Here is a 27,623-nt window from a genome sequence, read left to right on the forward strand (position 1 = left end):
CGAACGATTGAAAGTAGAAAGAAGAAAAGTGACCGGTTTCATCTAAAAGAAACGGTTATAAAAAAAGTTAGAGATGTAGAGGAGTATGGAAAGTGGATGCTGAGAATTTTTTTTTGCTTTTAAGAAGTTTTTAATTCTAAAAAGAAATAATAGGTAGAGAAGACATGGAAGCAAAAATAACGACTATATAAACTGCTTGCAAGATTGCTCTCCATTTTCGGAAGGACTCGCACATATATGACTACACTCTTCACTTACAACGTGTTGGATAGAAAAAAAAGGAAACATGAGTTTCCAAGAAAAATCAGAAAAAAGAAATCTCTGATATAGTATCGAGGACATATCTCTACTCGGTGATATTCTTTTTCGGAAAGTAGATTTCCAGCCTCTACTTGGTGAATGTTTAATTAAAAATTCGTGGAATCCATGCGCTCTAAAAGGAAAGGAGTTACCACTCACCTTAAGAATATCTCCATATCTAAGCAAGAGTTGCATCTCCTAATCTTATATGTTTGTCTCTTGTTAACTTCCAAATCTTCTATTCGTGTGACTGGTCGTGTCTTGTATGGCAACAACTCAAATAACATTGCCAATTCAAAGCAGGACACCCACAGAGGAGAATAGGAAACAAGTATAAGTAAAGGAAACAAGTCTAATTCCATTCGCTGGAGGCACAAAAAAGGGGTGGGCATAGCGTTTAGGCCTTTAGGGGTTCGGACCTCCCCTGTCGAATTTTCCTATTCTTTATAGTCCTTCACGAGTTCTTTGCGTGTGCGTTTACTCGTTTCGTTGCCCGCTTGGTTACATCTCACGGGAGACGGAACCGCGCGAGCACAAGAGAAACAGAGAGGAAGGCAGAGCAACGCAACAGAGGAGGGCGGGGAGCAGGACAGGAGAGGGGGCGAGCTATAAGTAGAACACAACCACCTCTTCTCTCCGCCTACCCGCCTCATCCATTCTGATCCAAATCCCGACCCCAACGCCTTCGGCAGAAAGGGAGCAGTCAAATCCCAAACCCAATTCCAACGCCTTCGGCAGAAAAGGCAGCAGCAGCAGTAGTAGTCGTCGTCTTGCGGATACGGTAGTGCGGGTCGCGGCGCGATTAAAGCCGGCTCCGTTCGGCTTCGATTCGGCGGGGAGGCGTTTGTGAATGGTGAACGGCGAAGAGGAGTGCACGCGGGCGTCGCTGCTGGGGAGGTATGAGATCGGGCGGACCCTCGGGGAGGGCAACTTCGGCAAGGTCAAGTACGCGCGCCACCTCGCCACCGGCGCCCACTTCGCTGTCAAGATCCTCGACCGCAACAAGATCCTCTCCCTCCGCTTCGACGACCAGGTACTGCTAATCCCACCGCCTGGCCTGCTCGCCAATCGGGAGCCTTCCCTGCTCCGTTTCCACCGATTTCGCCTTTCAGTTGCCGTTTGCTGACCAGTTTGCGTGTGTGCCGATGCTTTGGTCGCCAGATAAGGAGGGAGATTGGGACATTGAAGCTGCTCAAGCACCCCAACGTCGTCCGCTTACATGAGGTGCGTGCTTTCTTCCCGCTGCTCAGCCGAATCTACGTTTGCTGCCTTTTTCCTTCCTGATTTTGCTTCTTCTCTTGTCGCGAAATTCAGTGGGGGGGGGGGGGGGGCTTCCGTGGTCTGGAAGGAAAGGGGCATTTTGGCTTGCACTCAGCACTAGGATTTAAGGTTGGTGTTTACGAGAGGCGTTGTGATGTGAGGGGATTAGCCGATTGGGGAGTAGTTTTAACCGCAAAGCTTGGCTGCCTTTCGAGCTCCTGTGCACGCGACGCAAAGGATCAGAACCACCGCGCACGGGAACGGCACCTCGCCGGCGTTCCTTATTCGCTAGCTCTACTATAGACGCGGTCTATACACCTATGCCAAGATTCGTGCCGTCCATACCCGGCCTGTTTGGGAAACTAATAAATGTTTACAGACATGCTGTACAAATAAATGGTGTAGTTTGTCAAAATTAGAAACTTATCTGGAATTGTAAAAAAATCGATTTTCCAAATACAAAAGACGAAACAAATCCTCATATTCCGGAAATAGTAGCACGAGAATATAAATGACCCGAAACGTCCACGTCACCGGATGCCGCGAGCCGACGGCCTGGATGGAAGGAAGCATGGAGAGCTGGGCCCTTCTACAGAAGCATGAAGAAGCCGGCCCATCCCTGGCCCAAGGCCTCGTGAAGGCGTGAAGCAGGACGAATGGTTTGCCTATCGAGGCATGTGGTTGGTTCCCCCAAGTGGTCCCGTGCGCCTGACTGCTCGCCGGTGCTGGACCCAGACAAGACCACCGCGTCGGTCTCACCACGTCGCCCTCCGGGTAATCTCTACGGAGACGGAGATGTGATGTCCCGTGCGCCGGGTGCACCAAGTCACCCGCCGACCGCCGTGTCCCGTCCCGTGTGAGCACGGTAAACCGGGAGAAGGCCTAATCATGTGTGCCCTTGCAATTTGGGCCCCACACACGTGTTCTGGAGGGAGACCCGCGGTACGATCCCTGGGCGCTCCAACTCTGCGTGTCACCCTGTGGCCTTGAAACTTTGCTCTCCCTCCTTCTCTCTCTCACTCTGCCGAGATGAGATGATGGCGAGCTGAATAGCATGGTGATCGAGCTGAAGCATCATCACCTTCGAACCTAACGATGCCTTTTTGGTTCCTCTCACACAATTGTGTGTCCGAAATCATGAGGCTCGCAACGCTCGTGCACATAAACGTAGTGTACTGCTCATGTTCACTTCTCAAAAATCAAAATCAGTTTTTTCTTTGACAAACCAAGGAATCATTACTTATTTGGCAGATACGAAATTACGTAGACGTTGCCTTTGTCCGATTCAGAATGTATTTACGGGCAACTATTTCTTTCAAAATCATAATTATGGGAAAGTGTGTTAATTCTCAAAAGTTTTCTTAGGACAATATCTTTTGTTATCTATGTGCAATTGAAAAGAAAGACAGGTGATATTGGAATCTATCTCATTCAGGTTGCCGCTAGCAAAACGAAGATTTACATGGTGCTTGAATATGTCAATGGGGGTGAGCTATTCGACAAGATCGTAAGCCTTGAAAATCTTATCCGAGATGTTCTTCTGAGATTGGTGCCCGATCTGGTTAATTCTGATTTTCATTTCATTTGCAACTATGAAAGGCCATAAAAGGAAAACTCTCGGAACATGAAGGAAGGAGGCTATTTCAACAGCTAATTGATGGTGTGGCTTATTGCCATGATAAAGGTGTCTATCACAGAGATCTAAAGGTACTTGCAATGATTTACATAACTATCTACTTTACCTTACAGAGATCAGAATAACATGAATTCATTTATACAATGGTTCTCCTTTTATTTTCAAATTGGCAATAAACTCAAAAGTATGGTTTGATTCTTCTGTGACAGAATTTTTCTTTATTCTGCTGTTACAGCCAGAAAATGTTCTTGTTGATCGCAAAGGCAACATCAAGATCTCCGACTTTGGTCTTAGTGCTTTACCTCAACATCTTGGGGTATGCTGATCGGTACATTTGGTTGACTATTATGCTACGCAAAATCAATCCCATGATGCACGGTGTACTAATGATGTGCAGTATAACTTTCAGAATGACGGATTACTGCATACAACATGTGGCAGTCCCAATTACATTGCTCCAGAGGTAAAAAGTTAAAAAAAGTAATCTCAAATCAGTAGCTTATTCGTTTGTGTGGAAGGTGCTAATTTGGTACCAAATCTTCTCCAGGTTTTGCAGAACAGAGGTTATGATGGCTCCTTGTCAGATATCTGGTCTTGTGGAGTAGTTCTCTATGTAATGCTCGTTGGATACCTTCCTTTTGATGACCGGAATCTTGTTGTCCTTTATCAGAAGGTTGGTCTCCAGACATACAGTTCAATACTTTGCACTATAGCTTATTACAAATCAAAACTTCCAAGTTATCCTAATGGTGCTTAACTGTTTTGTTGGTCTAGATTTTCAAGGGAGATACCCAAATCCCAAAGTGGCTTTCACCTGCTGCACAGGATCTTCTTCGTAAAATTCTTGAACCAAATCCAATGAAGAGGATGAACATAAAGGAAATCAAAGAGCACGAGTGGTTTCAGAAGGACTACATTCCTGTTGTTCCTTACGATGATGATGAAGATGTAAATCCTGATTCAGTTCTCCCAATGAAAGAGGTATAGAAGTTTTGTAAGGACTGTGGGATATGTAAAAGTACTTGCCAGTAGTATTTGTTAAGCTGACTGGTGATTTCTTTTTCCTGAAGCAAATTGATGAAGCAGGACAGGAAAAGCCTACTCATATCAATGCTTTTCAGCTGATAGGGATGGCATCTTCCCTTGATTTATCAGGTTTCTTTGAGGAAGAGGTTCGTGCCGTCCCTTTTCTATGCAGTTGTTTCTTTTGTGCAGTCTTATTAGCACCATAAGACATTCTAGTTATCATCACCTGACCTTCCAATATTTATTTCAGCACTCTGTTAATCCCGAATATTTTTTATTTATAACTTCTTGTAAATTTAGTTTGAATATGCCCACTCAACATTGTCCCCTTGAGCCTACCATAAGCGCTCCACATTGAATATTGGCAGCACCTATCAAATTAGCAATCTCACTTTTCTGGTGGCTGGATCCATTGCAGGATGTGTCACAAAGAAAGATAAGGTTCACATCAACACATTCACCCAAGGATTTGTTTGAAAAAATTGAGAATGCCGTGACAGTGATGGGATTCCAAGCTCAGAGGGGACATAGTAAGGTTGGCACGTCATCTTTTCACACAGCATCGTAATATTTGACACAAGTGATTGAGAGCTCCCATAAACCAAAGTTGATAAATGTGTTATTTTGCAGCTCAAAGTCATGAAGAAGTGCAAAAATTCAAAGAACCCCCAAAATCCATCACCATTCTTGGCCTGTGCTGAGGTAAATTGTTGGAGGATGGGCTTCACATTTATACAATGCAGGACGCTTATCACATCAGCTGTACTCACAGTATCAATTCTGATCTCAGGTGTTTGAGCTTGGGCCTTCTCTGTACGTAGTTGAACTGAAGAAATCCCATGGAGAACCTCTACTGTATAGACAGGTAACAATGAACACCTTAACAACAATGTGACTTGACATAAAACCGGAAGGACACTTGCATGATACAGTGAAAATGTATTGCAGCTGTGCGAGAAACTGTCGGATGAGCTGGGTGTGTGCAAGACGGAGCAGATTCCAAGGACAGAGTCACTGGACTCTGATCTAGCGAGTTTCGATGACGGATCGCCTCTCTCGGGTTTCTGAGAAATGCTGCGTTGGGTTGTTTTTAGGAAAAGGAATGAGGAACATGCTTGGTTCTCGAAATTCCTGATTTCTGATACAGCTGTAGCTTAGGTTCATGCATATAGTGTACAAAGCGAGTGGCGCAAATTAGCCACCGAGTTGAAATATAAGGAAATGATTCAATTATTGTCACTCTTTTGGCCCAATTCCCTTCGATGACACAAAATAGAAATGATCAGCAATAGATGATTCAGAAAACTAATCCATCCCAAGTTACATGCAAGGATCATGTTCAGTTAAATGCAATGAATCTCACTAGGACTAATTAAGTACTGATCAACTTATCGATGTCGAGGCATGAAGGACCAGTCTCACATCAGAGAACAGGGGTGGCTCATGGTTGAATAGGCGATGTTTGGAGCTCCATATCTCCTGCCTGATCACCTCTGGTTACACCAAGCAGCACGGGAAAGGGATAAATCGCTGCTCCTACTCATCGCTTGGGAGGTCTGGCTCGAGAGAAACAGACGGGTTTGTAAAGAACAGCACCTTTCTGTTAGGATGATCATCACATGAATAACCGATGAAATAAAGAACTTTGGGATGATCATTCTTTTTTGGGAGCCTCCTTGAGTTTTCTTCTGTTTGGCTTCTGGCCTTTTTCCTCATCTTGTCCGACTTTGTTTTCTCCATTTTCCTTAGCCATATGACCTGTGCATTGTTACTCCCTGCTTAATACTACACGAAAGCCAGCATTTACTGGATCCGTCGAGAGAGCAGAGACTAAGAACTAGGAACAGTGAACAGGAACATATCAGCCAACGGACTGGATTTCAGACTGACAAAACTCATCACTCCAGTTGGAATTTACACAGAGAACTGTATGAAAGTTGAGAAAGTTAACAAGTCGCAGCATAAGCCGGCTGCGTCAGATACATTGTTTTAAGAACCAGATACATAACTGCTGAAATGGTAACACGAGACGGATACGATGTAACAAGTCATACAACAATTTGCGATCTCACGGATCATACATTGCATTGTAGCAGTCGACTCAAATCTTTGACCAAAATAAGCAAAGGAAATATGATCAAGCATCCTTACATTACTCCTCATCCTCCTTCCTAGAGCAGCTGCAGCGTCCGCTTCTGCTTTGGAGATTTCTTGCGGACGCCCGCCGTGCGGCCAAGCGTAAGATTGAGCATGGAAGGCGACGGAGGCTCGGGGTTGGCCATTGGCACGCCTATAGTTGTGCGGCCAGGCATAAGTATGGTGCGGCCAGGCCTAAGCGTGGCCAGGGAAGACGACGGGCCCTCGCGGGAGGCCATTGGCGAGTCCCTGCAGACGCCGGCCGTGCGGCCAAGCGTAAGCGTCTGCGTGGCCATGGAAGGCGACGGGGCCTCACGCCAGGAGGTCATTGGCGAGTCCCTGCAGACGCCTGCCGTGCGGCCAAGCGTAAACGTCTGCGTGGCCATGGAAGGCGACGGGACCTCGCGCCGGGAGGCCATTGGCGATTCCATGCGGCCAAGCGTAAGCGTGGACATGGAAGGCGCCGTGGCCTCGCGCCGGGAGGTCATTGGCAATTCCATGCAAACGCCCTCTGTGCGGCCTGTAAGCGCGGACATGGAAGGCGTCAGGGCCTCGCGCCGGGAGGCCATTGGCAATTCCATGCGGGCGCCCTCCGTGCGCCTTGTAAGCGTGACCATAGAAGGCTCGGGAGTGGCCGCTGGCAGTTCCATGCGGACGCCTGGTGAGCGGCCATTATGCCCGCGCCTGGCCATGGAAGAAGACTCGGCCACGGGGGAGACCATTGGCAATTCCATGCAGACGCCTGCTGAGCTGCCATTCTGCCTGCTCCTGGCCATGGAAGAAGACTCGGCCACGGGGGAGACCATTGGCAATTCCCTGCGGACGCCCTGCATACCAGCCGCAAACGAGGCCGTAGAAGGCGACGGGGGCACGGGGGAGGCCATTGGAAATTCCCTGCGGAGGCCCTGCATAGCAGCCGCAAACGAGGCCATGTAAGGCGAAGGGGGCACTACACCCTGCATACCAGTCGCAAGCGAGGCCACCGAAGACGACTGGGCCACGGGGGAATTCATTGGCAATCCCCTGCGGATGCTCTGTATAGCAGCCTCAAGGGAGGCCATGGAAGACGACTGGGCCACGGGGGACGCTCTTGGGAATTCCCTGAGGATTTCCTGCATACCAGCCGCAAACGAGGCCATGGGAGATGACTGAGCCACAGGGGAGTCCATTGGAAATTCCCTGCGGACGCCCTGCCTAGCAGCCGCAAGCGAGGCCATCGAAGACGACTGGGCCTCGGGGGAGGCCATTGGCAATCCCCTGCGGCCGCCCTGCATACCAGCCGCAAGCGAGGCCATTGAAGACGACTGGGCCACAGGGGAGGCCATTGGAAATTCCCTGCGGACTCCCTGCATACCAGCCGCAAGCGAGGGCATCGAAGATGGCTGTGCCACGGGGCAGTCCACTGGAAATCCCCTGCGGACGCCCTGCATACTTGCCGCAAGCAATGCCATCGAAGACGACTGGGCCACGGCGGAGGCCATTGGCAATTCCCTGCGGATGCCCCGCATACCAGTCCCAGGCGAGGCCATCGAAGACGACGGGGCATCAGGGTAGGCCATGACGAAGTCCCTGCAGACGCCCTCCCTGCCAACCGGAAGCGTGGGCACGGAAGGCGGCGGGTGCTGGACTGGCCATTCCCTGCAGACGCCCTCCATGCCAATCGGAGCCGTGGCCGGCGAAGGCGGCCGGGCTGGCTCGTTGAGGTCCAGCGCCATGTTCATGTTGGGCGCATTATTTCCTTGGGGTGGCGCCGGCAGCTGGAGCAGGTTCTCCCGCGGCGGCATGTCTATGCCGTGGGCGTTGCCCATCAGGCGGTATGTTTCCTTGATCGCGTTCACGAGCTCCGCGGCTGGCTCCTGCCCCGCCGCACGCACCTGGGCGTCCTCCTTGTGAAGCAATGCCAGCGCGATCCGCGAGGAAAGGAGCAGGACCCGCCTGCAGAGCTCGTCGAGCGGCACGCCGCAGGAGAAGGGCTGTCCCTCCGTGGGCGTGGAGCTGCAGGCTGGGCACACGAAGAAAGCGCTGTAGGAGTTGTCGCCGCGGGCTTTGTTGATGCAGGCGGCGTGGACGACGGCTTCTTGACATTCCATGCAGATCAAAATCGGCGCGTTCCGGGCGATGAGAGTGTCGTCGGCGTCGTGGTCGGCCGGCGATTCAGCACCGGGCATGAGGAAGCAGTAGCGACAGTAGAGGGAGGGGTAGGGGAGGAGGAGGCAGGTGGGGCACAGGCGGCAGAGCACGCCCCTGTAGTGGGTGTGGAAGAGAGGCCAGGCGTGGACGCCGGAAGTGCAACCGTCGCCGGCGCAGCCCAGGATCACGGGGTTATTCATCGGTCCCAACCTGCATCATAGAACATGGAACGGCCGGCATCAGTAGGGTATCAGGGTTCCATGGGGGCGGGTTGCCCTTGTCCCTCAACGGTAGATAGATTGTCAAAAATCTCTGTTATGTGTTTTTTTCCTCTTCCTACCGGATTTGGGCCGAAAAAAGGGACCTTGATGGATGGTTCTGGACAAATCTGGATCTGGCCACCGCGCAGATCAAGATCTGACTGTGGCGGCGGCGGCGGCGGCGGCGGCGGCGAGGGAGAATATATAGCGGGGCAGCAAACTTTTAGGGTTTATGACTACCTACCTATCTGCCTCCGAAGTCCGGTCAACATTGGTGGGGCGACGAGGCGTGGAGGCAGTCAATGGCGGGACGATGAGCCGGCATAGGTATTGGCACCGTCGAAGAAGGGGATGGACATTTGGTGGCTAGGGTTACAAAATAAGAAGGATGATGATGGCACCGATGACGACAATTTTATAGGGGTGTTAGGTGTGGTTTGGAAGCGGTGGTAGAAGAATCGAGACGGTTGCCGCGGCACGAGGACAGGGAGGGGATGGGAGGGGGGAGAGCTGGGGGCAGGGCTGCGGCAGGGGGAGGACGGATGACCGTGATTTATAGCCACACTAAAAGAGAAGATAATCGATACATTCCAAATACTTAATCATATAATTGCGATATATCATGCTAAAAGCGGCAAAATGAGTTGTATCTAATCTATCATGTGTGGACAAGATGCAAGATGCCATAACAAAAGAGGAGAGGCCATGACACCCGTGGCGGCCTCATATAGTTATGATGCGTCACTACTACGGAATTTGTCACCCCTTCGATTCACTTCTGACACAAGAACAAAGCGTCATACGAGATAGCCACCGCTGACACTCCATACAGAGGAGAGTCTGAGCTCACATCCGGGAGGTCGTGATTGAAATCTTCTTTGACGCATTAGCGCACGTCGTGTCAGAGAATGGTAACACTTCTGAGTTCTGACCATAAGGACCTCCGGCGCTTTCTTACGTAAAATATGTTAGAAGTTTGTAGCACACCGCTCAAGCTTATTCCTTATCATGCGTCAATGATGCTGACAATGTTATCTCTAACACTCATCCAGTAGGAAACGTCAGAGTTGTGTTGATCCTTCTCTGACAGTCGTCTTGAAGCGTCAGAGTTGGTTAACCTACGTGCATCGTAACCATCTGACAATGTCCTCCAGTGACATAGCCTTGTTTAAAAAGCGTCACAAGCATAAGAGATCTATATATGTATATGTGATCGATCAAACACTACACATAATATTTACAAAAAGTGACAAAATATATCTCATAGTATTTACAAAAAATAATTGACACGAAAGAGCTTGCAATATAAATATAAATTATATAGATCTTATGTTTACACATAATGTACGATACGTAACATGTATTAAGGAAATATATGATTAAAAACTATCTGGACCTAGAAAATGATCCTTAATATTCTTATTTCGATGAAGACTTTGAAGATTCTTTGAGCTCTCCTCAATATTCATCCGGTATTTCCTGACTTCAACGACCAAGTGTTGGAAAATTTTCATCACTTCAGGTGGTAGAGCCAAAGTCGTGGCAGCCGGTAGATCAAATGAATCATCATTGGGCGCCTATGGAGTTGTCGCACGAAGCGGTGTAGCCGGTGGAGTCTCGATTGGATGAGTGTTGACGACGGTGACGAAGTCATGGGACTCGAATATGCCTACAAGGGCCTAACCCGGTCCATCGAGCATGGGGTGGTCCAAGACTTTGCAAGGTATCTGACGGACCAGGCCAAGGGGTTCATGCACCGACGGAGGCAAGAGTAGCATGTGACACGATATGATGCAATATATGCAAGAAGATTTTTCAAGTGCGGAGAAGAAAGAAAACAAAACACAAAAAGAATAAAAAGAAAAAAAAGCCACTTCGACCGGAGATAAAATTGACAAAAGATGATTGTGCACCAACCGATGCAAAAGCTAGAGATCTGCCGATTTTTGAAGAAACCTCATGGCAAACATGATGATCGTAATCCAACCAAACCCAGCCTAAGACTAACGGAACAAACATCTAGAAATTGAGAAATCATTCTTTTGAAAAAATCACCACCTGATCAATATTTGAGGTCATCAGTATCAAGTCAAACACCATGCGTTTTTTCCTTATTACTCATCTCATCCCTACATAATTGTTAGATATTCGCATCAGGCACAAACAAGAACAGTCATCATGCATCACATCAAAAGAATCACCAATGCCAGGAGATAGATTACAACTAGGGTTGAATAGACACAGATCTACATACAGCCAGCAAGCCTCTCAGACACCACTCGACAAAGCAACTTCGCAGGGTGAAAGATTTAAGATCTATGTTCGCCAGGGTTGGATGATCGTGCATTCAGCAGGGGTTGGAGTGCCTTCACGACTATGCTCATATTCGGTCTAAAATCTGCTTCATATTGCACGCACAATGCAGCAACAGCCGCAAACTGTTCAAATAATAAGAACAGGAAGAAGGATGAATAAAGTCAGCAGTTAAAAGTAAGAGCACACAACAATTTGTGCATGGAATGAACCGAAATTTCACCAATTGTAGGTTACATCAAGTACTCGTGCATTCTAGAGAGAGACCAGAATAATCTCATACCTTTGCAACGGCTTTAGGAGGATATTCACTTCCAAGTCTTGAATCAACACACTGCCTAACCTTGTCTTCACTAAGTCGGGGAGTGGCCTGCAAGCATAGAAACAACCAGTACGTTGATCAGTGAAACAAACAAGAGGGTCAACCATTATTAGAAAACAGTGGCACATGAATCTACCGAGGGCAAGCAATCACAGCAAGATACCAAACCGAGATTTGTTAACGAGGTTCGGTGAACTCGCCTACATCCCAGAGGCATGTCTACAGGCACTCCACCCATCAATACTCCAACACCGAGGTCTGGGCGCTGGCACATGCCGCTGGCTCCCCCTGCGTGCCTGAAGCTGTCTTGTTGTCATCCGGGTTACAATGTGTGGTGCCCCGTAGGAGGAACAAGATACAAAGTGTCCGGCTCCAACACTACCCGTGCCTTATCCACACCAATTACTACTCAAAATGCAAATGTAAACAAACACTTCATAAACTCAAGATAACTTAACGCAGATATCATGTGTAAGCTAAAAATTTCAGAGTAAACTCATGTGGACTTTGTGTGGCAGCTACACCAGATATTGGTGAATGTAGGAGGGGACTGGTGCGACATCATTGTACACAAATTTAATGATCAACCAAATCGTGTTTGGGAAAGAAGAAAAGACAACTGTAGTTTTAAGAGTGATTACTGTTCGATACTCATTCGTTTGATTTGCTTTCCTTTCTTGTTATCTCCAAAACGCAATTGGAGTTTGATCATGAGATTTAGCAGGCCATAGAAAGTTCACTCCAGGTAGTTGTAGAGAATACGATTTAATATTAATTATTAATATGCAATATAGATGTTTACCCATGTCACAAGGCTCTGCTGTCCTCTTGGTAATGTATGATCCACAGGCTTTCTTCCAGTCAGGAGCTCTAGAAGAACAACTCCAAAACTGTACACATCGCTCTTAGTGCTAAGTTGTCCAGTCATCGCATACCTGTCACAAAAATTTAGAACAATCAAGATAAATTGGTTGCCACAGTTCATAATACTGAAAAGAGAACTGCACGTACTCAGGTGCATGATATCCAAATGTTCCAAGAACCCTAGTTGAGTGAAGCCGAGCGGCCATATCTGGAGCTTGGTTTGACAAATCAAAATCAGCTATTTTAGCTACATCATCATCAAATAGAAGAACATTGCTGGACTTGATATCCCTGTGTATGATATGAGGCTGAGCTTTCTCATGAAGATACTCTAGGCCTTTGGCTGCTCCAACAGCAATCTTTACTCTTTGTGTCCATGACAAGACCGGACCAGGCTGAGCTCCCTTCACACCTTTCCGTCCTGTAGAGTTAACCATACATATTAAGCAGACGAGAAACAGAAATGCACAAGCATATCATGTCGCCATACAGTTTACATAAAAAATGAGAACACTTGATACAATTCTGCAAGCATACGAAGTCATACCATGAAGCATATCATGAAGGGAGCCCATCGTAGCAAACTCATAAACAAGGATACGGGTGTTTCCATCAACACAATAACCAAGCAACTCCACAACATTTTCATGCTTAAGTCTTGACACCATGGAGACCTGTGCCAAAAACTCTTGGTCTGGTTGCTTGCTTGAATCTAACTTTTTTACTGCTGCACTTCTACCATTTTTTAGGGCACCAAAGTACACTCTACCAAAAGAACCCTCACCAATCAAAGTTTCATCACCAAAATCCTTAGTTGCCTCCCTAATTTCTTCTACAGAAATTGTGGGGACTGCAATTGGTTGAACTTTCACAGGTTGAGCACCTTTGGGAGTTGGATCAGCAGTACGATAAGCATCATTCCCTGCAGATCAATGAAAGTTCAGGGAGATTTGACTTTGAAGTACTAAAGGTAGTTTCTGGAATAACCAGAAATGGGGCTACATATACAGCTGTGGGTATTCATTGTAGCATTACTTGCTGGGTAGCCACTAGCGTATGATCCTCTGTTATCAGGTGCCCCTTGCGTGTCATCACCACCACAGCATGCAAAGCACGACATGTTCAATTTATACAAGTCCTGTGAGATGAAACATTTTATTAAAAACAGTAAATTGAAAAAATAGGCTGAAAGTGATGTACCAAAATAAATACAAAGAAATCATGTGGCAAAGCATTGGCATAACGACAATTGGAGGCTATGTAATCGGTGATTCAAAATCAGTAATTCAGATATAAAAGGCTGTTCAGATCTAGTGAAGTTTAGGTCGTCTGGTTGACATGATTAGCAAATAAGATTAAGAAAAATAGGACCTAGCCTGTTTCTAGTTGGGGGCGAGCATACGGCAAATCAGCAACAAACTCCTGTAACTAATACCTGTTTTTTTCATAACAGCACAACTCTACATTCTAACATAATATTCTAATCAGCACTTTCAAGTTACCGTTAACTTCCTCTGTCGTCGGCAGTGACAAGGTCCTTGTCGTCAGGCTGTCACGACACCTCCAGTCAGGCCATGGCTCTTGTGGGAGGTCTCCACACCGCCATCCCAGTCACTTCCATTGTCACTGAGCACAAGCCCCTCTCCCCGCCTCCTCTCGAACCGAGGCGAGTCCACCGAGCCCCCAACCACCCTAGTCTCCGCCGCATAGGTGGCGGTCCACCAGCCATACAGGCTAATCTCTTGCTTCCCGAATTCGTTCTATGATCTTAGATCTGGGACCTGTGGATCTGTCTCTGGAAAATGACCACCCCTTAACCTGCTCCCTCACCAGATTCCAGCAAGCTCCCTCATAGTATCATTCAAATAGTGATCTAGGTGACATGGTGACCCAAGAGTTCCAAACGATGTTTCAAGGATCGATCAAAGGCGCCCAAAGACATGGCAGAACTGCTCTTTTACAGGCACCTCCGCCCCAACAGGCACTTCTGGACACGGGCACACAGAGCATGTGGCCAAAAAACGCCAACCACACTTCCCTTGTCTCTCGCTCTACTGAACCGCCGTCCGGTTGGATCACCCACGCATGGGGGCGCTAACACAACAGACGCCTCAAGACATGGCAGTGGATGTCAACAGGCCTGAAATCCAGGGATGCAGTGACTAGATGGCCTTGCATAGCGTTCCAGTGGGCAACAACCCAGATAACCGTGGTGCCGTCCGAGTATTCATGTCAACATTTGCAGGTAGAGAAATAATAAGCGAAGGGGATATGATAGCTACATGTCTAAAGTAATTACCTGGTTACTGAAATGGGCCAAAAAAGGATCCGACGTTCTACCTTTCAGAATTGTTAACTTCCCAGGGCTGGAGGAGCACTGGATGTAACCTTATTTTTAAGTTTCTATTTAGACATAGAATTCCAACAAGGATGCCGGTGCCTCCCTCCCTCCCATGTTTGTCCCCCAAGCGATTGTGTATATGACCTCATGTCACTTACGCATATACACTAACTAGTAATATTAATACAATAATAATATTGTTAAATTTCGGCCACAATGGTCTTATTTAGAATAAATAATCTTTTGACCCTGGAGACATGCTCCTTCTGCATTGTCGTTTTCCTGGGATTTGGGTTGCGTTTCACCTATTGCTGAACAACAAAGAAACACTGCTAGATGTGTCCTCTATACTTTCAACCCCATATTGCTCACTTATGATAACCATGCATTCCATAAAAGCTATAAAAATTTCAGTCATTCTGCACATGGTGGTTTTCTTGGCAATGGCACCGACGCATGTGCACTGCAACTCAAATTGCTTCCCTTTGTTGCAGGCATTGTCATACCAATTAATTGTGCAGGCAAATATTACAACTAATCACTTGAGGACGCGCACTGGGCTAAAACAGGTACTCCCAAAATGGTAACCGCATCCCCACGTCTGGCCTACTCTACAATTTCTAACACTTCCAATTTTGTTACTCCAGAATAAGTAAAGATTTTCCAAAGCTTACCACCTAAAATTCGAGGGAAAGTTAACATGGGCATGAGGGTTTAGCTGAACACCGAAATTTGGGGGATACGGTAAATTAACTGCTACCAGTAGTACTACAGTTTAATTAGGCCTTTAGGGTAAAAAGACAGATACCCTAACTCAACGTGTGGCTGAACATGGGGGGATGCATCTTTGCGTTCATGGATCTTGAGCTCGCTCGCTGCACAAGAAGAAGAACCGAATCCACCCACCACGCAGCAAACAATCCACAACTAACTGGAAGGACGGAAAGACAGGGCTACGAATTCGGGTGGCTCGCAGTCGCAGCAAAGGAATTAAATTAAAAGGATCTCGCAGAACCGGGTCGCGCTATTACAAGGAAACAATCAGAGCAAGCTAGGGCTTCCGTACGTACCGAAGCAGGGCGGAATCAGGACGGATCCCCCCGCTGCGCGCGCACCAAGCCCCGTGGAGGGGAAGCAAGAGCTAGGGGAGGAGACTTGCTTTGCTTCGAGGTGACAGCAACCGTGGAAGGAACGGATGGAGACGGTGGAAGGAAGGCGCTGCGGGAGTGCGGGTGAGACGGGGTTGGTGTGTGTGTGACTTGAGCGGACTCCTCTGGACGGGAGCGGGTGCAGGGCCCTCGCCCGACTGTTGCCTGGTTGAGCTGAGCGAGACCATGTCGCCAGTCATCTAAAGAAGAAAAAAAAGACCATGTCGCCGGCACTATGAAAATGGCTTATCAACCTCCTTTTCGATGAGGAAAAACGAAAAAATAATAATCGTGTTTTGGCTTGCGGGAGCCTGATATTTTGAAAAAAAAGGGAAAACCATTATTTTAGAGTTTCCAAAAATCTGGGGAAAAAAGTCCAGTGTAATTATAGATCTATATTACGTACCTGTAAATTTGTCCAAAAAAAACGTCGATTTATGATCTGTGCAAAGATTCACAAATATGTGGATAACAGTAAAATGTAGATATATTCGAAATATATGTATTTGTGTTTTAGCTCGGATCAATAATATTTTGTAATGAAAATTTACATACATCATATACGCATGTATATTTTTCACAACTTTCAGAAACTCTAAAGTATGACATATATTTTCGGGTGCGGCTATTTCTCGGTTGCCTCATTTGTAAGAAAAAGTCTTAGATTTCAGTTGACAAATTAAATTCGTTGGATTAAAATCTGAGGGTCGTCTCTGCTCTCTCATCTCCCACATGACAGCGTTGGATTAAGATTCGACGGTCGAGCACGCCAACTGTTATCTAACTAAAAATCAGTCAATTTCTCAATAGCAAAGCCGTTTTTTAAATATGCAACTAGCTTTGATTGCATAACTTGGAACGATTAAAACAGAAATCTTAGTCGCCTAGAAATAGTCACTCACGTATTTCCTCATCATCGCAATGTTCGATGCACAAAGAACTATATTTGAAAACTTCTTGAGGCCTCTTTGATTCGTAGGATTTTCAAAACATGGGAATAGAAAATTATAGACCAATCCATCTTAAATTCTACAATCCTCTTTGGATTGAATGAATTCAAAGGAATTTCTACATGGTTCTAACCAGTAGGAATTTTTCCTATAGAGGCCATTTGGTTTCAAGGAATAGGCCCTTCAAATTTTCTGTGGATTGCTCTCATAGGCCCAATTCCATGGACGAGGTTAGACTTGTTGAAGATTGTCCTTTATGTCTATGACAACTATGGCGAGAATGTTTATGTAAAGTTTTTTTTTTCCATATGATGCAACCACACACTTCTACTGTTTGATTCATGTGTTTTCAATCATTGTAGTATTTTTGGTATGTCATGTGATTTTACTCCTACGTTTTTTCTATTCCTGTGATCCAAAGAGGACCTAGTGCCTTAAATTCTGAAGTCGTTTTTTTCGCATGCATGTTTGGCAAAATTGTTGGAGGGGCTCAATCGCTCAATGTCTGGAGGACGTGCTAAGGGTGTGTTTGGTTGGGAACCAACACTAGCCATGCCAAATAATTGGCAGCCAATGATGTTTTGGCTCTTGTTTGGTTTGTTGCCAAAAATTTGGTTGCCAATATGAAGTACTACTTCTCACTCACATATTCTTGCCAAATAGTTGACAAAGTGAGGGTTGGCAAATTGTTAGCCAAAAAATTAGCAAACCAATTCTTGCCCACATTTGGTAGGGCTAGATTTGGCACAAACCAAACACACCCTAAATACCACATAGCATCTAGCCTCTCCCCAAATACATCATCTGATGAAACTTTAATTTGAATTTCAGTTTAGTTCTTTTTTGTCAAACTTAAGAGTAAATTTCACAAACCACACTTCTTGTGGCTAGGGTTTCAACGGGTCACAGTTATAACTAATAGTCTCACAAAACCACATTTTTTTGGGCAGATCTTCTCACAGAACCCAAATCAAGTAATTAAGATCATTTGATGGTGTTTCTGACAAGTGGGGCCCACAATCGAATGCTTGGTCGGACGGGTCGTCCACGTCAGCTTTTTGCCCAACACCCCGTTAAGCTCCTCTGTCTACCCGGGAAATCCTGATTCGATCCTGGCATCCGACATGTGGGTCCCACTTGTCAGAAACACCATCAAACGCTCTTAATTACCTGATTTGGGTTCTGTGAGAAGATCTGTCCGAAAAAGTGTGGTTTTGTGAGACTATTAGTCATAATTGTGACCCGTTAAAACCCTAACCCCAAGAAGTGTGGTTTTGTGAAATTTACTCCAAACTTAATTACCCAGTTAGTACTATTCTGGAGTGAATCATGTACTACTGGATTTTGATACTATCTGTGAACTGAATCTCAGTCTTCTAGAACTTTAGTAAACTGTAGTCGTTCTGAATGCCATCTGTAGCAACTAGTTTGCAGAGTATTCTACTCTGATTATAGTCATGCAAGTTGAAGTATTTGGTATAGCGATGCTGAAATGGTTCGGACAGTAGGTTCATGGGAGATATCAGCAAATGGATTACCCATTTGTACCTATATATATGACATTTTGGATCGCTACGAGTGCTGAGTGCTGAACCTAATACTCCTTGAAACATGAACTCGAGAATGAGATAGAAATTCTACTGAGTTTTCTTTAGAGAGACAGGGAAGCTCTACGGGAGATGCTCTCCCGCGTCCGGCTCGCCGCAGCTATGCGCACACGTGAGAACCAACAGGAGAGCGCACATACCAAAAGACAAAGAAGTGTCCTGATCTTCCAAGGTCCAATAGCCGTGCCGTCACTGTCTGAGGCGAAGCTGCCAAACGCCAGATAAATGGAGAAGAAAAAGAGGCTCTCATCTCACGATGTGAAAGTACATAGCCGGCTAGCGGCACGGCGAGGTCTTGCCTAGTAGTTGCCTTGCCTTCCTTTCCCCCTCCCCTGGATACTTCGCCCCGGGTTGCCCCAGCCCTCACTCTCCACCTCCTCTGTTCCAACTAACTCCCACTCCGCCGCCCCCCGTGTCTATGATCGAGGCACGGGAGATGGTGAGACGGCTCCCTTACCCTGCTCAACTGTTGACTCGACTTACTCTCTCTTCCGTGAGTACTTTCTCCTTCTCCTCTGTCCCCAATTCTTTTCTAACACATCTCTCCTTTAGCGCGCTGTCGTGTTGATTCATGTACTATTTTCTTTTTCTTCAGTTCAAGATTGGTTCCAAGCTAGAAAAGGGGGCTCGGTCCGTGTGTTGATCTGTGTGCGTTTGATCCTGCTGGGATGATGCATTTGTACTCGAGGATGTAGTTGAACTGCGCGGGCTTTAGATGTTTGTTGCAACAGTAGGATCAAGAACGGCTGAAAGGGAGGGGTTAAATGGAAGCCGGTTTCCGGCGAGAAGGCGGCCAAACTGGTTTGGCTAATACAATGTCTAGTGAGCTCAGCAAGAACAAGAAGAAGAAGGGCCTCGAGTGGGATTTGAACGACTGGAGATGGGATGGCAACCTGTTCCTGGCCACACCGTCGTCGAATGCCGTCGCGGCGCCATCGGGTTGTGGCAGCAGGGAGCTGGGCCGATCTGAGGATGGGATAGATTTGAGTGTTGCTGACAAGAGGAGGAGAGTTTCACCAGTGGATAACCATGGGGAGTGCAGCAATGCTGCGATTGCAAATGGAGATCATGACAGGGTTGTTGGTCGGAGAGGGCAGAGCAGCAGAGAAGGGAGACATGCAAATGCAACAGGTGCATATTCCACTTCTGCTCCATATTGCCAAGTTGACGGCTGCCACGCGGATCTCCGTGACAGCAGGGACTACCATAAGAGGCACAAGGTGTGCGAAGTACATACCAAGTCCACTGTGGTTCGTATAAAAAGCATAGAGCATCGGTTTTGTCAGCAGTGCAGCAGGTTAGTCAGCAATTTCTTTGCGTCAAGTTAACATTGCTATCATTGTTACTTGTGCCTTAAAAATTGCTTAATTTTGTACTTTTGTACTTGTCACATACTCATATGTTATCCTATTCAAAATGTCTTCATCCAGAGCTGTTCTTTGGCCACAGTTTCATTCTGTGTTTTTCTGATTATGTTACTCTCTCGTGAGCTACATCCTGGAATGCACCCTTTTGCTGTGGGAGCAAAAAAAAGGGAAGCTATTGTTCTGAAATAAATTATGACCAACTGGATGTGGATATACCTCGTGTTACTCCCTCCAGCGGCTCCACATAAACAAAAGGTGTTCTCTGTAAATTTGCACAGTCAACCAATTTTAACTTCTGTAGCATACATATCTGCTATATGGAGATGGTATGAATAGATTTTTCTCCTGATTACTATTTTATAAAATTTACCAATATGTTACAGTAAAAATTGGTGGCTGACATTGTGGTTCTTGACACCAAGTCGATCCCTAAGCCTTAACTTCTTTGTGATTGAAGTAGTAATAATTACAGCTCACAGGATAAAGAATAAAACAATAAGGTAGTTGCTTAAATGGTGGTTAAACTGATGGTTTCAATTATTAATTGAAATTTGTGGAGGGTCAGCCATGATCAATACTCTATCTAATTGACAATAAAGGCTCACCTGATCATGATGCATCACAGATTATCAGAAATAAGAACATTTCTATATTTCTATAGATAGGTAAATGATATGGCCTTGGGGGCAACATTGGAAAACATAATACAGCTTGTTCATGTCTTGATTTTTTGTGGTTTAATGATCGATAGATCAGGCAAGAATTTTGGTGTAAGCACCAAACTGAACATATATGTGAAAAAAGGAATCATGAATATAACTGGAATTCAGATTTTTCACATGCTCAAAATAGTTTTTAATTTTTTGGCATATGTTGGCAGGTTTCATCTTCTTCCAGAATTTGATGAAGGGAAGAAGAGCTGTCGCTCACGTCTAGCAAAACATAATGGTAGGAGGAGGAAAGCCCCAGCCCAGGCTGGTGCGGCTGGGAATACCTCAAGTGAAAATCAGTCTTTAACCAACACCTTACTCCTCTTGTTGAAACAACTTTCAGGGCAAGATCGTAAGTTTTTAGAATTCTTTCTTTCTCTGATTTTTTTTCTACAATTCTAAATACTGTGGTTTTATGAATCCATACGCAAACAAGCCATAGTCACGAACTCATGATACCTACATTATTTTGTTGTGGCAGCTGGAAGCTCATCTGAGCAAAGCAATGGTCCCAACTTTTTGGTTAATCTTTTGAAGAACCTTGCTGCCATTGCTGGCACACAGGCGTATCAAGATATGCTTAAGAATGCAAATTCTGCTTCAATATCATCAAATGATGCTAACTACGTTGTAAATGGCTTCACAAACGAGCCAACCAGATCACCAATTCCTGTAGGAACTGAATCCTCAGCAGGTAAAGCTCTTGATTACCTGTTGCTGTTGCTCAAGGCAAGTAAAAGTAAGTAGACTCCTTTTAAAAAAAATTGATGTGTACATGGTTTGGTATGTCTTGCCTGAAGAGCATACAGTGAAACAGCATGTGCAGAATTTTGATCTGAATGATGCTTACGTTGAAGAAGATGAGGTATATTATTTAGGTTGATTCTTTTAGATTTCATGCTGATGTTAATTCTCTTTTAGCTACATTTTCCATGATGCTGACGCCCATAGCATTTGCAGAGCCGAACAGATAAAATTGTCTTCAAGCTCTTTGGGAAAGAACCAAAGGATTTTCCTGTTGATCTACGTGCTCAGGTCATTCGCCATATGCAAACTGGAATTTTGTTTCTCTTAGAAACTTTATCTCCTTAAGTGTTTTTGATCAAATATTTTTTTACAGATGCTAAACTGGTTGTCACATTACCCAAGTGATATGGAAAGCCATATTAGGCCTGGTTGTGTCATTCTAACTATTTACCTTCGTCTTCCTAATTGGATGTGGGATAAGGTAGTCTTCATTATGTGCTCTGGTTTTTAGATGTATATCTCTTATCTATGGTTTTTAGTGAATAAACAGGATATTAATGCAAACATAAAAATTCTAATTTATTAATCTTGGATGAAGAAACACACTGTTTGCTGACTGCTATTTTTCTTTGTCTGAATCTGCCTAAAGCTTAAAGTCAATCCAGCTCCTTGGATAGAAAACCTTATTAGCATATCCACTGATGGCTTCTGGGAAACAGGATGGTTGTATACTAGGTTACAGGACCGCCTGGCATTGAGTTGCAATGGTTTGTTCACCTTATTTTCTTTTGTACATCCATGTTCCTTACGTATTTTATTTTCATATACCCAACAACCATATCTGATCTTTTGCGGCCTCCATTATTTTGGCAGGTAGGCTTATGTTAGTGTCTCCCTGGCAACCCTTAATAGGTGACAAGCATCAGATATTATGTGTAACTCCGATTGCAACTGCTTGTTCTTCAACAGCAAACTTCTCAGTGAAAGGTTTCAACATAGTTCAACCAACCACAAAGTAGGTATCATGTAAAATTCTGCACTGACACGGATTTTGTTTATCTGACAATAATATTGGTATTGATTTCAGATTACTTTGTATATTCGGTGGGGAATATTTAATCCAAGAAGCGACACAAATGCTACATGAGGATACTATGATGCAGCAAGGCCCTCAATGTCTGACCTTCTCTTGCTCCTTTCCTAGTATGAGTGGAAGGGGGTTCATAGAGGTGCATCCTTTGAGTTGTTTCTTCGTGTTTGTTTTCATTTCCCTTTTGACATTACTTATTTCTGGATTCCTTTTCCAGGTTGAAGATTATGACCAAAGCAGCCTTTCCTTTCCCATTGTTGTCGCTGAAGAATCTTTATGTTCTGAGATTCGTATGTTGGAGGATAAATTGAATTTAATTGCATTTGGTGATATTTTGGAAGGAAGAGAGGATCTGATGGCTTCTCGTGACCAAGCCTTAAACTTTTTACAAGAAATAGGCTGGTTTCTTCAGAGGAGCCACAAACGAGCTACAACTGATGCTCCACAATACTGTACTGAGAGTTTTCCTGTTGCAAGATTTAGATGGCTGCTATCTTTTGCGATTGATCAGGAATGGTGTTCTGTTGTGAAGAAGCTTCTGGATACATTGTTCCAGGGTAATATTGATGTAGATGTCCGCTCACCATTTGAATTTGTCCTAGGAGAAGGTTTAGTATTCACCGCGGTCAACAAGCGGGCGAAGCGTTTGGTTGAGTTCCTATTACGATACACAACAAATTCTGCACTTGTGGCCCGTGGAGCCGTGTCACCAGTTCGGTTCTTGTTCACACCTGATATAACTGGTTCATCAAATATTACACCTCTTCATATTGCAGCCAGTATGAGTGATGGTGCTGGTGTTTTAGATGCTTTAACTGATGATCCTCAACAGGTACTTTGTCTTGCCTCCCTTCTTCTAGTATCAAAATTACATCGAAAGCAGCTTGAATGTTTTTAAACCCTAGTGGGCTAACATTGGTGCCAGAACCTTTTTTTTAATCTGAAATCATGACCATAGGAATTCATTTTGTAAATCTGGATAAAAAACCAGTAGGAGTTTTGTCAGAAAATAGTATGTGTGTTAGTCAAAACCAAAATGTTAGGTACTCAAAACTATGGTTACTGTGTGGCTTCTGCCTGCAATTTTTCTGCCATATTTTCTTTTCCTTAACGAACTCTGCCAAAATGTCACAGCTTGGAATCAAAGCATGGAAGCATGCTCGTGACACTACTGGGTACACTCCAGAGGATTATGCTCAGAAGAGAGGTCACATATCCTACATCCAGATGGTCGAGAACAAAATCAACAGCAGGTTGCCTAAAGCTCATGTGTCTGTTTCCATGACTATTAGTCCATCCACCACAGATATCTCTGAAAAGCACGCAGGTCGATCAAAGTCTACGAATCAAACCACATTGGATATTGAGAAAAGCCAAAGGAGCGACAAGAGACCACCAAGCTGCAGACAGTGCGTCCAGCTCCAGCACATTGCTTACCATCCCCGTCCGAACAGGTTTCTGTCGAACAGGCCTGCGGTGCTCTCCTTGGTCGCCATTGGTGCAGTCTGTGTCTGCGTAGGATTGATCATGCAGAGCCCGCCGACTGTCGGCGTTGGCATGACGGGTCCTTTCCTCTGGAGTTCCCTGAATTACGGTCCCATCTGATAAAAGATTGCCAGGCGCCGATCAATTATGCATGTCCATATGCTGAAGATGCTTGTGCTGGCATTGATCTGCATATTCTTACAAGCTGCAGACCTGTTAAAATGAAGTGCAATTTCTGTATATATTATATATACGGGCAGTTGAATGCGAACGGCCTGGCTAGAAATTTCAATTGTATATGCTAACTTTTATTTGCGGGTTGTGGCCCTTGTCTATCGTAGGCCTTTCTGTGATCGAGAGAAACAAGGTGACATACGTATTCTCATAGCTTGATGATCCCGCAGGAGTGGCCTGCAGGCAACAGCTCCCAAATACTATCTGCTGCAAACACTATCACAGAGTAGGGTACATGCTGAAGTTCTATAACATTCTCAAAACAATATTGCGTGTAGATGTGGCAATGCTCTAAATGCAGTTCGGAAAAAGAAAACAAGTTTAGAACGTCACATTTCATTCCTACATCTCCCAGATGTGATTGAGTTTGTTATTCAAAATTTGCATGTTTACAAAAAACCAACTCTTCAATATGTTGTTCTTGTCTAGATTTTATTTTTTTTGGAAACTTGTAACCGTCATTTGAACACACAGTTTAAAACTGTATGTTCTTTTAGTGCACAACAAAATTGGCAAGATCTAGGTGGAGTAGCATGGTGGGCAACCAGATTCTAACTTCTCATGTCAAAGGTTTCTGAGGTGACAAACAATGACTACAAACGAAACTAACCAATCTCACTCAAAGTCTCTTACCAGCAACTACCTATCGGCGGAAGGGAAAACAGTTGCAATCATGATGTACAGATTTGTTCCAACACAAGATGATAACCAAAAAGTAGAAAGTTTCATTTCATTGATGATTTCTATCTTTTCTTCACCATTACATGAGCAGAAAAGAACACAAGCAGCACACCCACGATAGTCTCATATTTAACACATAGACACTAGGAATAAAAGCTTAAGACACACTTGCAGCTACTAGAACAGTGAACAGAGAGATTACTTGCTGCGATGTGCAGATTAAACGATTTTCAGAGACATTGTCACAGAGTGACAAGTAAAAGTTCCAAAATGAATCTGTCCGCGACTCTTTGCTCAGGCAGAAGGCTTCTTCCACTCGAGGGGCTTCACAACCTCCCAGGTGAAGTCCGGGCCATCCCTGCCAAAGTGACCGTATGCCGCCGTCTTGAGGTAGCGGTCATTCCCACCCCTCTTCAGGTCAAGGTTGATGATGATCATGCCTGGCCTGAAGTCGAAGTTCTCCTTGACGATCTTGAGGATCTCCTTGTCGGGGATCTTGCCTGTGCCGTACGTGTCAACAAACACCGAGAGTGGGTCAGGTACACCGATGGCATAAGACACTTGGACGATGCAGCGGCGGGCAAGGCCACTAGCAACAATGCTCTTGGCTGCTTGCCTGGCAACATATGCTCCACTGCGATCCACCTTGGTTGGGTCCTTGCCAGAGAAAGCGCCTCCACCATGGGCTCCCCAGCCACCATAAGTATCAATGATGATCTTCCTACCAGTGAGACCAGCATCGCCATGAGGTCCACCAATGACAAAGCGACCAGATGGGTTGAGATGGAAAATGGTCTTCTCATCAAGATACTGCTCCGGGATGACAGGCTTAATCACATGCTCCTTCAGATCAGCAGCAATCTCATCATTGGTCACAGTCTCATCATGCTGGGTAGAGATGAGCACAGTGTGGACACGTATAGGGACCATCGCACCATTGTCATTGTGATACTCTACAGTCACCTGGGTCTTCCCATCAGGCCTCAGCCATGGGCAGGTCCCATTCTTGCGGACCTCAGTGAGACGAGCACCAAGCTTGGTAGCAAGAACATGGCTGAGAGGCATCAACTCAGGAGTCTCATCAGTTGCATATCCAAACATATGACCCTGGTCACCCGCGCCAATCTCCTCAGGGCGCTTGGTGAAGTTACCGTGGACACCCTGCGCTATGTCAGGGGACTGCTGCTCAATATTGACAAGTACCTTGCAGTGGTCAGCATCAAGCCCTACATCATTGGACACAAAACCAATACCACGGCAAGTATCCCTGACAATCTTCTCATAGTCAACATTGGCCTTGGTAGTGATCTCACCAAAGACCATGACCATGTTGGTCTTGGTGCATGTCTCACAAGCAACCTTGCTGTCAGGGTCTTCAGCCAAGCATGCATCTAACACCGCATCAGATATCTGGTCACAGAGCTTGTCAGGATGTCCCTCATTGACAGACTCAGATGTGAAGAGGAAGGTGTCAATTTCAGCCATCTTCTTTTACCTACATAAAACGATGACGCCTGTCTCAGATTCTCATAGGTAAAATACACTAGGGGCTAGAAAGATTGCTATGAATGAACAGATTTGATAACTGACATAAATGCAAATTAGTCTTCTAAGTCAATTCATGCACAAGTATTTGGTCTTCACCAAAAACATGACAAACAAAACGGTAGTAGCCCATTTTGCACGTGACAGCACGGCAAAAGAATGTGAAGTACACTCAGGAAATCACACTAGTTCCTTGAATAGACATTAGTTATTTTGTTCTTTTTCTTAAGTCAAATTTAAGCAGATGGATTGTGTAAAGATGCTTATATAGTGGGCCAAATGGACACTGTAGTTAGCACATATAAAAAAATGCTCCAGATAACTGGTTTATCCAATTAACTTTATAGTAAACAATAGTCCAAAACAAAAGGAATGATAGTGAACAAGCAGAAGAAATCTCTGTTTAGCTCATGTAATATGTAAATATGCTAGTTTCTTCATATGGCACAACCTCCTAATGTTGGGGTTTCTTTTTCATGACAGTGACTAAAATTTCTCGTGTAGTATGGCACAACTACCACATATGCCAGTTAATATGTAAATATGTTCCTAATTTCTCCATATGGCACAAGCTCATAATCATAATGTTGGGAATATTTTGTCATGAAACTAAGTGGATGTTGTTAAAATCATTCCAAATGGGGTTAATTCTCTCAGTATCATGAATTGTGCACAAATATCAGCAGATGTAAGAATGTGCACAAGCCTCCTGGATTGTAACAAGTTTGCAGTATGAATATAAAATATACAGCAGATCCTATTCGAGGAGGCCTAAAAAGCATCAAGCCGTACACAAGATTCTACAAATAAAACAATCACCAATTGCACTCAGACTCCCTATGTTTGCAATTTGCGAATCAGCATTCAGTATCATAGAAGCATCGGGTCACGGGCGGAGGACCCAGTAGGTCAAGGCAGGGCGGCCGCCCTGCCTTGATTTTTGCCTCAGTTACGAATCGGGGAAGATTAAGGAGATGAAACGGGGAGCTAAAGGGCGGAATCCGTTCGTGGGGCGATGGGAAGAGATGGGAGGAGAAACGTTCGGGAGGGAGAGAATCGAGGGGAGATCAACCTGCTGTGGAGGCGCTCGTGCGAGGAGGAAGACGACCTTGGGGGCTGGGGCGCTCGGCAGCGGGATGGGGAGCGAGGGGTGGCGGCGCTCGCGCGCTAGGAGGAAGACGAGCAACGGAGTTAGGGGGGAGAAAATCCTAGTGACACCTGGTTTGCTCTAAAGACCCTCTTTAGTTCTTAACATGCTGAGAGCATCTCCACTAATCCCCACATAAATCGCAATCAATTCGTTTAGGATGAATCCGGCATCCAGCAGCACCCCCAAACTTGTTTTGTCTCACCGACAGTGGTGGCCCGCGCTGCTTTTCAGCTTCAGCCGGCACCCCCGCTAACACCCCTGTGAGTAGGGAGCGGCCTGAGGACGCCGACTAAATTCTTGGGCCACGCCGGCTACTTTTTG

General features: G+C 45.4%; 5 protein-coding genes across 11 annotated transcripts; 2 read left to right on the plus strand and 3 right to left on the minus strand.

The window, feature by feature from the left end:
* The first annotated feature begins 793 nt into the window (after positions 1-793).
* Positions 794-5,461, plus strand: LOC100823874 (CBL-interacting protein kinase 1). 2 transcript variants are annotated; one of them, XM_003567514.4, is made up of 13 exons: positions 794-1,333; positions 1,462-1,524; positions 2,996-3,067; positions 3,160-3,267; positions 3,432-3,512; positions 3,606-3,659; positions 3,744-3,869; positions 3,971-4,177; positions 4,267-4,368; positions 4,641-4,757; positions 4,853-4,924; positions 5,013-5,087; positions 5,171-5,461. In XM_003567514.4, the coding sequence occupies exons 1-13, from the start codon at positions 1,151-1,153 to the stop codon at positions 5,288-5,290; spliced, it is 1,380 nt and encodes a 459-aa protein (XP_003567562.1). In that variant the 5' UTR covers positions 794-1,150; the 3' UTR covers positions 5,291-5,461. The 2 variants fall into 2 exon arrangements, with proteins under 2 accessions (XP_003567562.1, XP_010230801.1); XM_010232499.3 differs by having other exon boundaries at positions 796-1,333; positions 2,996-3,047.
* A 932-nt stretch (positions 5,462-6,393) lies between these two features.
* LOC112270695 (flocculation protein FLO11-like) lies at positions 6,394-8,826 on the minus strand. The gene has a single exon (XM_024458726.1). It carries the CDS (start codon positions 8,686-8,688, stop codon positions 6,394-6,396), a length of 2,295 nt encoding a protein of 764 aa, XP_024314494.1. The 5' UTR covers positions 8,689-8,826.
* A 2,004-nt stretch (positions 8,827-10,830) lies between these two features.
* LOC100824185 (pto-interacting protein 1) lies at positions 10,831-15,904 on the minus strand. 5 transcript variants are annotated; one of them, XR_002962895.1, is made up of 8 exons: positions 15,659-15,904; positions 13,283-13,385; positions 12,795-13,169; positions 12,395-12,668; positions 12,186-12,318; positions 11,520-11,679; positions 11,345-11,431; positions 11,172-11,186 (listed from the first exon to the last, which is right to left on the minus strand). XR_002962895.1 is itself a non-coding variant. In XM_003567515.4 (7 exons), exons 2-7 carry the CDS (start codon positions 13,365-13,367, stop codon positions 11,058-11,060), a joined length of 1,083 nt encoding a protein of 360 aa, XP_003567563.1. In that variant the 5' UTR covers positions 13,368-13,385; positions 15,659-15,900; the 3' UTR covers positions 10,831-11,057. The 5 variants fall into 5 exon arrangements, 4 of the variants coding, with proteins under 4 accessions (XP_003567563.1, XP_010230802.1, XP_024314188.1 ...); XM_003567515.4 differs by lacking the exon at positions 11,520-11,679 and having other exon boundaries at positions 10,831-11,186; positions 15,659-15,900; XM_010232500.3 differs by lacking the exons at positions 11,520-11,679; positions 15,659-15,904 and adding an exon at positions 13,750-13,888 and having other exon boundaries at positions 10,831-11,186.
* A 2,638-nt stretch (positions 15,905-18,542) lies between these two features.
* LOC100824494 (squamosa promoter-binding-like protein 1) lies at positions 18,543-24,148 on the plus strand. 2 transcript variants are annotated; one of them, XM_003567516.4, is made up of 12 exons: positions 18,543-18,786; positions 18,889-19,590; positions 20,541-20,722; positions 20,852-21,064; positions 21,171-21,235; positions 21,331-21,405; positions 21,491-21,598; positions 21,767-21,884; positions 21,991-22,132; positions 22,205-22,346; positions 22,425-23,039; positions 23,342-24,148. In XM_003567516.4, exons 2-12 carry the CDS (start codon positions 19,058-19,060, stop codon positions 23,810-23,812), a joined length of 2,664 nt encoding a protein of 887 aa, XP_003567564.1. In that variant the 5' UTR covers positions 18,543-18,786; positions 18,889-19,057; the 3' UTR covers positions 23,813-24,148. The 2 variants fall into 2 exon arrangements, with proteins under 2 accessions (XP_003567564.1, XP_010230803.1); XM_010232501.3 differs by having other exon boundaries at positions 21,180-21,235.
* A 483-nt stretch (positions 24,149-24,631) lies between these two features.
* Positions 24,632-27,383, minus strand: LOC100824801 (S-adenosylmethionine synthase 4). Its single transcript, XM_003567519.4, has 2 exons — positions 27,225-27,383; positions 24,632-26,102 (listed from the first exon to the last, which is right to left on the minus strand). Exon 2 carries the CDS (start codon positions 26,090-26,092, stop codon positions 24,902-24,904), a length of 1,191 nt encoding a protein of 396 aa, XP_003567567.1. The 5' UTR covers positions 26,093-26,102; positions 27,225-27,383; the 3' UTR covers positions 24,632-24,901.
* Between the last annotated feature and the right edge of the window lie 240 nt (positions 27,384-27,623).

Source organism: Brachypodium distachyon, chromosome 2, assembly GCF_000005505.3.
Source record: "Brachypodium distachyon strain Bd21 chromosome 2, Brachypodium_distachyon_v3.0, whole genome shotgun sequence".
In the NCBI taxonomy this organism is placed as follows: Eukaryota; Viridiplantae; Streptophyta; class Magnoliopsida; order Poales; family Poaceae; genus Brachypodium; species Brachypodium distachyon.